Raw genomic sequence first — 11406 nt, forward strand, 5'->3', positions numbered from 1 at the left:
GACACAGGACGAGTGTAGGGGAGAGACACGGGAGACTGATGGGAGTGTGGGCGGGGGCAGGCTCAGGAAAGGGCAGGGGCTAATTCACTCCCCACTCACTTAATGGAACATGTGCACTTCCAATATTGACAAAACAGAATTTCCTGTTTCACAAATACAGGTTGGCTTTGGCAGTTCCTGAAGCTGGGTTTGACTGTAGACAGCAGGAGACTGTAAAACCTCAGAGGAAAAGCAGGCTCACTGTATTAGAAAGTAACTCCAGTTCCGGCAAGGTCACATTGTGCTTCCCTTCTCTACATTTCCTGGCTCTCATCTGCTGCTGAAGATTATTGGGATGTTCCGATTGATGTTCTAATGGAGGCTCCAATTTTCTGAAGAGATTTGACTCCCTCCCTCCCTCCCTCCCCATTAATGTCTCCTCCAATTCTGCCAGCTGCTTGTAAACAACAATAACCTGCATTTATAATGACCCTTCGCATGGGGTAGCGTCTCGGAGCGCTTGAACAAAATCCAGGGACGCTTATATGGAAAAGTTGAACTTACCATTTCCTGATGCTGACAGTAACTGGAGAAGCTGTTTGGAATAATGGCTGCGTTTCTCTAACGAGTGCATCTGTGTTAGAAGTTTATCGTTCTTGCTTAGTCTGTGGCTCCGTTTTGGGTTGGGGGCTGCTCGGGGGAACTAGATGTCGTCCTCCTCAAGGCTCAGTTCTTTCCTCTCCCAGCTCCCCTTAAAAAGTCACTGTACTGGGTGTCCACAAAGTCGTTAGCCCCTGTTATTTTTCTACAGTGCACTGACCAACAATTGAAACGTTAGAAGATTGATAAATGAAGTACTTAATTGTATTGAGTACAAGTGTTTAACTGTATTCAGACGTCCAGAGGATCGGGCGGATTTTTGGCCAGGACACCGGAAGATAGAAACTCCTCTTTTGTATAGTTGTTGAAAGTCCACCTGAACAGGCAGAAGGAACCTCGGTTTAAAGTCTCATCCAAAGGACAAGTCTAGGATTCTGGGCTCTACCACTCCTCCGAGTCACTCATTCACTTGCATTGGGAAATAGGAGGTGGTAGACCTAATTTCCTCAATGCCATTTAGTTCCCCCAACAGTCACTGAATGAAAGCTGTAGCAGGGAACAAGCAGTTGACCCATCTGTTCTCAACAGCCTATCTCAGAGCCAAGACTCCGAGCACCCTCTTTGAGTTGAGAAGCTGGGGGAGGAAGAGATGTTATCCTCTCACCAAACACACAACAAAATCTTTGTTTATTTCTGAATCTTTCCGTTGATTGTTTCAATGTTTGTATTTAAACATTGATTGCTAATGAAATAATCAGAGGAACTGGTCTGGGGGAGTTATTGAGCCCAACAATGTAAGAACCTGACCTAGAACACAAGGTTGTATGGGCACAACCGCTTGATGTCTTGTGTCTCCAACGTCGCGCAGAATTGCTCACAGGGAATTTGGCAGCTTTAGGGACTCAGAATAGTAATCTTCACATTTGATATAGCGCCTTATCACTTCATCGAGACGTCGCAAAGGGCTTCACAGAATATTCTTTAAAGTGAATTGATTGTATATTTTGTAGCCAATGGTGCACAGCAGCAATCGAGTGATCAATCACTATTAGTTTTTTTGAAAGGATTATCATCCCTGGAAAAGTGTCCAATCGACCAACAACCGGGTTTCTACTTACAGCTAGGAATCCTGTCAGCAGGCATCATTGAGTTAAAGAGTATTTTTTGAGTGTGGAACATCCTTCTGGGTGTGGTGGGCGAGTTAGAATCCATATTAGGTTCAAGGAACTGGATCTAAAGAATAATCTGCAAATGTGGTGGTAGCGACATGAAAATAAGAGATTCAAATAGAAGAGTTTCTGGAATGTCTCCCATATGAATATCAAATAATGACGACACTGATGGAAAGCAATTCAGACATTTCGAGAAACAGGACTTTATTTTTTCATAAATTCCTGACACTAAGTTTACATTTTCATCGTCGCTCTAACCAATTTGTATCAATAGTGTTAACATTTTGACATTCTGCCTCAGAGATAATATTGAAATAGTTCTTACAAATAATTCTAAATGACACTGATATCTCTGGACGAATTATACAACCATACTCTACGAGTGCTTGCTCTGTAACTCAGAAAATAGACTTAAAAAACAGTAAATCTTAAATAAGGAAAATTGTTGAGATCCTCACAACCAAACAAGCTACACAAGACAACATAAACTTCCCATTATGGCTGAAGGCCAGTTAATGTGCAAGAGCACCACTAGCAACAATTCTAGTTAATAGCCATTGGTGTGGCCATTTAAAACAATGTTCTTGTGGGAAAGGTTGTTGAGTTTTGGTATTTTGTGCAACATAGCAGCCGGATGCTCAGCCGTCCTATTAGTCACAAAGCTCCTCTGCATTCTGTGTTCAAGGTGCATGTGGTTCTGAGGAGGAAGCCCCAGACATGCTCTGGAGAAGGGGGAGAAAGTCACCGTGTTAAGATTGTCAGTTACAAACCAGAATCAATTTCATTTTAAGACTCAAAAGAAAAGAACACAAATCAAAGCACAGAATCTCAGCAATGGAGTTTGTGAAGCTTGGGAAATTTTACAGGACTTTTAAAAAATGTTTTCCTCTCAAAAGTACTTCCTTAACCAAGAAAAAATACAATTGTGTCACCTGTTGCTTGTAGAGGGAAATATTGCCTCATGTTGAAGTTGCAGTGAGCAAGAGTATTTTCATAGTATTCCCCAACATCAAAGGTTTTAAAGTTACTGTCCCCTCCCCTGATCCTCTTCAGCACCTTAAAGTGGAGTTGATTTGTCAAGCACTCACCTCAAAATGTTTTCAATGCAGGTCCTTTGCCTGAATAGTGAATTAATGACTGGAGTTCCTGCTGGGACGAGGGGAGCCTTACAAAGGTAACTGAGGATTGAGAGGACACTATGGAAGGTTTGGAACTCTGGGTCGGACTCAGTTCGGAATGTTATTCTCTGACAGAGTTCAGTCAGGATCACCAGGTCCAGAATAAGAGGACTGGCCAGCAAGGAATCCTACACAGAGCAGACAGGAAGAGTTACATTTATATTTACATTTCACCCACAAAATAGTCAATTTAACTCTACAGTTGAAGTGAAGTGCTTTTGATACATCCTGAAGATGTGATAAGACCCTATACCAAATGCAAGGATTATTACATACATCAAGGGAAGGATCTCAAATGTTTATATTTGTAGCAAACACAAACACAAAATACTGCTGATGCTGGAATCTAAAACAAAAACAGAGAGCTGGGAAAACTCAGCAGGTCAGGCAGCATCTATAGAGAAAGGGAAGTGAGTCAATGTTTCAGGTCCACAACCCTTTGTCAGAACTGGGGCATGTTGGGAGGGAGAGGCTTTTAAGGACAAGTTGAGGGGAGGGGGCGGGGGGGAGGCAGGACAAGGACAACAAAGAAAACACAGGAGAGAATGTATTAGTTGATGGGTTAAACAGGTGATAGTGGCATAATACAAAAAGGAGGGCTTTGTACAACAAAAGGGGGGTGGGTTGAAACAAAACTGGGGAGAAGAGGTGTTAATGGTGCAGAACAAGCAACACACCAGAGAGAGGCAAAGAATGTCTAGGGTGATGATTGTAATGATAACAGAAGATAACTCTTCTGGTAACAGAAAGGCAGGAGGGGAGAAGGTGAGCTGTCATGGTCTGAAGTGGCTGAAATTGATATTGAGGCCAGAGGGTTGTAGGGTCCCTAGCAGATAGATAAGAGATGTTGTTCCTCAAGCTTTCGCTGTGGATCATTGGAACAGCGCAGGAGAACATGGATGGAGAGGTCAGACTGTGAATGGGAGTGTAAGTTGAAATGGCAGGAGACCGGAAGATCAGGGTTGACCTCGCTTACAGAACGGAGGTATTCTGCAAATCGCTCACCCAAAATATAGAGACAAAAATAAATCGTTAAGTTCTCATCACATTACATTCGGACTCAGAACCAGATTCATCACAATGTTTTGAGTTCTGCAGGCAACCTTAAATATTTCTGTGTCTCTTGTTCTGTATATTAGACACTGCAGTGAGCACAAAGGTGGCTTATGCTGACCCAACATTAGCACTGGTAATGAGTCAAATGAAAATCAGCATTACCTCACAGGTATTGTGCAGGACAATAGTGTTGATGCCACCCATCATGATCTCTGATGTGTACTCATCCAGTGCTCGCTTGCTGTCTCCAACATATGGAACATACTTAATTACAACCTGAAAAAAAACAAGACATGAGATGCACATCTCTGGAGGAGGGAAGAGACATTTACTGTTGATATTGACGTTAGCAAACATTTAGGATAACAGGCTGGGAAAATAAAAACAGAATTGTTACAAGCTTCTCCCATCACTAAAATGACTTGATGAGGTAGAGGAGAAGTATATATTCCCACAGTATATATGTACGTACGCAGTGATCCGGTTTCTCAGATGGTTTGTACAAGATGGGATTGGACTGGACCATGTCATCCACCACATTACTCTTTGAGATTCCTTTGATCTGAACTGCTGTGGGGCAGACAAATTCTTCCCATCATTGTTCCCCAAGTGATTGTAACTGACGATTGAGACGGTCTGGAAGGAAGAGCACAATAGGCAAGTTTGACATGCTGATTTACAATGTGGACCTGGACACGGGGCTGTGAGATAGCGACAAGCAAATGAATCCAGTTGTGTCTTAAGAAACTAGCAACTTTGCATGAATTATTTTTGCCAGTAACTTGAGAACTGTACATAAATGAGCAAAGCAGGTCATACTGACAGCCAATTATATGGGGCATTAAATCAGCTTGGAAACAGGCTACCCACCTGCCTCCAGGCCAAGCACATAAAGGGCAAAAATAGCAAACTAACAAACAATTTTATATCCCCAACAAAAAAAATTGTAAAAGCTTTCATTTCTAATAATTTTTTCTCAGATAAAATATGCATTGTGATCAGAATGACTTAACATATTATAAGTGTGGACATATGGACCAAAAGGCTATCGACTTCAAGAGGATGGAGCCCTCTCACCTTCAATCCAGCACTGACCAGGAAGTCTACAAGAACGGATTTGATTTTTGTCTGGCCAGATTTGAGGTCATCTCCTCCGATGAACACATTGTGTTTCATGGCAAGATCGATGACTCCTGGCACAAAGGTATTCTGTGGAGACCCATTAATGTAGGCACAACCCTCCAGAATGCTGGCCACGGCAAACATGGATGATGGGGACATTTCTCCTCCTTGCTGAAAGGGAAAGAAAACAAGGAATAATCAACATTTTTTTAATAAACAGTAATTTAATTGAATAAATAATTTTTAAAAATTCACCCACAAAATACAGTCACTACACTTTACAAAGTGTTCTGGGAAGCGCTTTGAAACGTCTCAACAACATGATAAGGCATATCAAATGCAAGGATTATTATTATTAACACCAAATCTACTGAATTGGCGAACTATATGGCGAAATGCTATAACTCTAAACTCAAGACCAAAGGTTTAACAAAAGTTGACAGGACTTAAAAACAGTGTGCCCCCACCCCCATTTCTGAAGTGAAAAGATTTATAGAAGTCATAAAAAGGCTCCAATTTACCAAAACTGTCTTCATTAAATTTTCTGCAGTGTCATTTATTCCATGAACAACATCACAAAAGCACTCTGTGTTAGCTGTCCACAAAACGATCACTTTATCAACTCCACTCTTTGTTTTAAAGTCCTGGATATCTTTTCTAATTTGCTCTATCTGTGAAGGCAAAAAGGAAAAAAAATCTTTAAATTCCTTAAAACTCACCTTCCACGTCCTGAATGTATTTCGACAAAGAGAACGACAGTAATAGTCAACATGAAATGGTCAATGCAACAAATGCACTCCACCTGAAATCAGGTGTAATACCATGATAAATAATTCAAATGTTTACTATTCAAAGATAGTTACCAGCAATTGAAGCCTAACAGTTCCAAAAACATAGGCTCACTCCTCTTCAAACATTATTACAACTCCTACTTGTGTCAATAAAGAGTGTATTTCCCCAAATTATGCACTGCCCATTGTCATTCGGAGGTCCCACACAAATCTCTGGTGGCACAGTAACTCTAATAGTGCCCCACACCCAATCATTCTTGCACAGACTCGGTACACTTATTCTACCTGTTCAAATTTGGAACCTTGCAACACATTGTCTGCCCGATCCTTTTGATTAGCTGCAATGAATGCTGGAATATAAATGGAAGGTCTGGGTTGAAGGTTCCTCATGTGAGGCCTCAGTTGTTCCTGCAATTCCCAATCCAGGACTTTAGCCCTTTGCATAGCGTCAGCAAGATTCATGGAAGAGATATCCCAACCTGAAAAGAATTCCAAATTCAGATTGTAACCAATGGGACAATGGGGGGGGTGAGGGCAAAAAGAACTTCAAAATACATGGCTACCCACAGAATCCCATATTGATATCCCACAGAATACATTAAACAATCCTTTATTATATAATAAAGCTTTCCGCTAGCTGAAGATGCCGAAAGCTTTATTATATAATAAACCAAATATACAGTTGCCAGTAATTATTTATGGGGGGGGGGGGAGGGGTGGAGACCCAAGCTTTGCAATGTTTTCTTCGGCTGCTCCAAAAGCTCTGGAGTCTATTGAAAAACAAAGTCTTATTTGTTCTTTTGTGTGCAACCAACCATTCCATACACCCTCAGAGAGTTTGCTTACCATCAAATATAATGTCATTTGGGTTCACCATGGGCAGTAGGTCCTTGAAGGGCACATAGTAGTCACCAGCAGGACCAGTTCCCAAACACACAGTGGAGGCTTGAAACAAGGATCCATAGTAATTAGCATCCTGAGTTAGGAGGCAGAGGGAGAATAAAATTGTGTGAAAGAACTATGTAGATGATAAATTGCAGGGGAAAAGACAAAAAACTTACAAAATATGGTCTAACAAGCAAGGAGAAACTTAAACTTGACGAGAGAAGGATAATTGGGGCTGAGGAATAAATTGTGCAAACAGCCTCACATTCAATCTCATCAGTAAACTCACTGTAAGTCACATGCCTACACCTGTCTACCCAATGAGAAAGTTATTTCTGGAATTAGTGCAGAATTAGTAATATTGTTCATCAGTTCTGGCACAAAGACAAAAGTCAATGTAGCCGATCACATCCAGACTAAATAATCAACCAAGTGGTTCCTAAGAATTTTCTTTTTATATAATTGAAATAATAACTTAAAGGTAAAACAAAGCCATTTACCTTGCTTCCAGTTTTGGTCATCCAAGAGAGACCCAGTTTATTCGCCAAAACAGCTGCAGTAACTGTAGTGCCATTGTTTCCACCCCAACCAATCAGCATAACTCCAAGTTTGGGCACTTTCCTCTCCGTGCAAAAGGTGAATTTTGTAGAGCAAGGTTTTACCTATACAGGTGCCAACAAATACAATTGAGTTGCTCTGCAGTTAGTACCCCTGAGACAGGATACATCACCTAGAGATGGAACAATTCTATGCCGGCTATTTTACAATCTGCTCAAGAACGAGAATCTGGTCTCAAATACGTTGTACTGGGGAAATCACATTGAACTCGATGTTGTACACACACAGAGAAACATTTAGAAATGGAGAGAAATGGATAACATTATAGGAATGGTATACGGGAGAAGGAAATATGGTTCTATACTGCACCCAGGTAACATTACATATATGTACACCGAAATAGAGGTGCCCAACACCCAGTTAATATCATTTACATGGTATACCATAGACCCAGGTAATATTATTCATCTTGTACACTGGCTTCCAGACCAAACATAATGTTACTCTTTAGCCAACCATCAGTAGTGTGACCAGCAACCTGGGCTACTAGTCCTCTCCCTCCATGAGCACGATGGACTTTGTTTGCCCACAAATATACAGTCAATTCACTTTACAGTGTATTCTGTGAAGCGCTTTGAGATGTCGTAAAAAGCGCTATATCAAATGCAAGGATTATTATTTGTTCACCAGCTTCATTGGACAGCACAAGGAAGATCAGGAACCTAATACATGGGAAGCACAGGTACAATGCAGTTTTCTATCATTCCAAAAGTATAGCATGTTTGAAATCTAATGACTTGCTGGACCATGTTCCCCCAAAGACCAGTTTAGTTAATTGTTCTGAAGCAAGACTTTTCTGTACAGCAGTGAGATCAAATCCTCTCATTCCGCATGTACCACCTCCATTAACTCACATCGTCAATGTCACTATACATAAGTGACATGAGAAATTCCTCGCCCTTGATTTCCAGACAAATCTTCCACTTGATGAGACCACCAGGGTCACAGTTCAAAAGAAGTGTTTATTTGATCCTCAAGATTGACAAATGCAGTCGGTATATATTCAGAACGTGATTAGACCATTGAGAGGCAGACAGACATGATAGGATATCAAGGCACAGGCCTCATCGACATCACAATCTCAGACTTATGGTTAGTCTGTTGTTTTATGGCCCACCTCAAGATAAAGCCAATCAAATGAAAATGAGAGCTAAGATAGTTGATTCTGACCTAGAACATGTACAGCATGCTTAATCATTTTAAAATTGCATTTTAGAGATTAAATGAGAAGGGGAACATTTTGATTTTCCATTTAATAATCTACAGGAGTACACAAACCAATTGCCTACCTCTTACCCAGATGCCTGCTGCTCGTTCTTGTACTAAGACACTCTAGCACTGAAAATGATCAAAAGTTTCATCACCTCTTAAAATATGTGCGAGTACAAGCAATGGCAATCGGAGTGAGAAAATAGGCAGGTAGCAAGTGAAGATTTCTGATGCGCAGAGCATAAAGAATAGAAAAAGCATGCAGTAGAGTGATGCTTATCTCATGTTTTCATATCTACATTGGAGTCAGTCCAATTTGTGTAGATATTTGGGCTCCCTATACTCATCAATGCTTATAAAAGTAAAGCTCATGCAAGGGTGGGGAAAGGAACAGGGGAAAGAACATCCGCAAAGTCTGCCTTTGTAGTGAGTCCTGCTTGAAAGTTTCAAAGTCTGGTAGACTGGACACGTGAAACCTCCTGGGCCACAGTTTGCACTGCAAGAGACAAAACAATAACTATATACTTGTAAAATAATAACAGCATTTAATTGGTACGGTTGATTGGGCTCCACCATATGACACATCTCAAACTGGTTATATAATAATAATAATCCTTGCATTTGATATAGCGCTTTTCACGTCAGGAGGACGTCCCAAAGCGCTTCACAGCACACACTGTAAAGTGAATTGACTGTATATTTGTGGGTGAAAGCGGCAGCCGATTGCGCACAGCAATGTCCCACAAACAGTCGTAGATTGAAAATGACCAATTTATTATTTTTTGGGGGTTTTGGAGGGATTATTATTATAGCAAATATTATTATTTGGAGGGTTATAGCACCCAGTCTGATGGCCACACAAGATTGACAATGGTGCTTAAATAGCAATAGAAGTTACTGATGTTCCTTAATTGAGAAGCTGTTCTCCAAGCTTAGTTGATGTGCTTTCAACCAATTGGCTTTGCACAACTCTGAATATCTGAGTTGCTGACTTCTGGATCCTTCCTAAACATAGGTCAAAGCTTAGACTTGTCAAGTCTTGGGCATTGCCACTCACCCTCTCTGACACTATCCAGCTTCACTATCGGTCAAGATAAAAGACAAAGTACTTCACCTTAACCTTGCCATTCTCCTGAAAAACTTCCGTAGTCTGGTAGGAATACTGTGCCTCAATGGAATCCTTGGTGTAGGTCACATACGGGCTCTCAACAAAAAACATGTCAGCCATCTTTCGTACCTGCAGTAGATTAAGGGGTAAATAAGAAAAGCGGAAATAAATTCACGGGTGAAACAATGGAGGGAAAAACACAAATACGGAGCGTCTGAAAACATCATTTGTCGGCAATTTCAAGTAACACAAAGTGAACTCTCTCCTTGAATCATTTGTAGAAAGGGGGTGGGGTGTGTGGTGGTGTGTGGACAACAACAACAACCAACTTGCATCCATGTGGTCGATTGGCGGATCCCTCCACCCACCGGGGTCGACGGTCCCATCCAAAAAGTAACTAAACAAAAACCATTCGGTCGTGCTGTCCGCGGGACGCCGCTGTGCGCAAATGGCCGCCGCGTTTCGCCCACACAAAAAAAAAAAACACAAGTCGGCCGACTTCACAGTGCATACATAGCCCGTGAAGCGCTTTTGAGACGCCTCGACGGCGCGGCGCGGCGCTCGCTATAGCAACCGCGAGGATCATCAGCATCATCTTCGCCGTCACCATCTTCTTCTTCCCAGCACCTTCTCGAAAAACAACCGAGTGCGAAGGCCGTCACGTTGACATTTTAACGTTTCCCCCAGACCGACCGACCGACGCGCGGGACGCACCGAAGCCCTCAGGCTCGACGACGACGACCAGTCAAAACGCCACGCGAAACACGGACAAGCGGCCGCGGCCGCGTTCACGCGCGGACCCCCCCCCCACACACACACACGCACTGTATAAATGTAGGTGGGCTATCAGGCGTCTGGAGAAGACGAGGCTCGACTGGACCGGACGGACCGGACGCGATGCAGCAACCGGCGGCGGCGGGCGTCGCGAGCGGGACACGTTTGAAAAATAACCGCCCCTCGAGCGGGTATGCCCCGCCCCCCCCACCCACCTCCCAACCGCTCTCCCTGCGCGTGCGCATAGGGGGCCGATTCGGGAGCCGTCAGCGCGAGGGGCACGTGCGCTCCGTTTGAAAGCTAACCGTCCCCCCCCCGGGGCTCGAGCCCGCTCGCGGACCTCGCCAGTGAGGCAAAGTTGGCCGCTGTCAAGTGTTTAACAGCTAATTCCCACACACCCCCCCCCCCCCCTCCCTCTCGCAGCACCTTCCCCACACAACCCGATGATAATTTGAGAAGGCGGCCCTGTCCAGAATGAACTCATCCCCGAGCGCGAGCCGGTCCGGTCCGCCCGCCCGCCATTGTGACATTGTCGGGAGCCCTCTCGTCATCCATCTCCCTCCCTCCCTCCCTCGGAAGCAGGGGTTTCTTTTTTTGTGTGAGGGGGGGGGCTTTCCTCCCATCCTCAACCCCTAATCTTCCTCCATCGCTGCCTCTCTCTCTCCCCCCCACCACCACCACCACCTCTTCCTCTTCCTCTTCTTCCTCCGCGCGGGAGATTACAGACCTCGGGTTGTCCAGGAGCTTCCGGAGTGGATTTTTGTTGTTGTTGTTGTCGTTGTTCCCCCACTCCCCCGCCCGCCCGCCAGCCGCTTCCTTCCTTCCTTCCTTCCTTCCTTCCTGCCACACGGTTTGGGAATGAGGGAAGTGGGATCGGATTTAGTCGCCGTCCTTCCGCGTGAGGTTTCTTTGTG

The 11406-nt window shown here is 43.5% G+C and overlaps 1 protein-coding gene across 1 annotated transcript; it reads right to left on the minus strand.

The window, feature by feature from the left end:
- Nucleotides 1-1942: 1942 nt before the first annotated feature.
- isyna1 (inositol-3-phosphate synthase 1) lies at nucleotides 1943-11403 on the minus strand. Its single transcript, NM_001292878.1, is given in 12 exon segments — nucleotides 1943-2473; nucleotides 2840-3057; nucleotides 4148-4261; nucleotides 4458-4538; nucleotides 4541-4621; nucleotides 5063-5278; nucleotides 5629-5778; nucleotides 6184-6377; nucleotides 6745-6874; nucleotides 7284-7445; nucleotides 9725-9847; nucleotides 11220-11403. Coding segments are annotated over 11 exon segments (1635 nt in total). The 5' UTR covers nucleotides 9839-9847; nucleotides 11220-11403; the 3' UTR covers nucleotides 1943-2298.
- Nucleotides 11404-11406: the final 3 nt, after the last annotated feature.

The sequence above is a fragment of the Callorhinchus milii genome, unplaced genomic scaffold, assembly GCF_018977255.1.
Source record: "Callorhinchus milii isolate IMCB2004 unplaced genomic scaffold, IMCB_Cmil_1.0 Scaffold21, whole genome shotgun sequence".
Lineage (NCBI taxonomy): Eukaryota > Metazoa > Chordata > Chondrichthyes > Chimaeriformes > Callorhinchidae > Callorhinchus > Callorhinchus milii.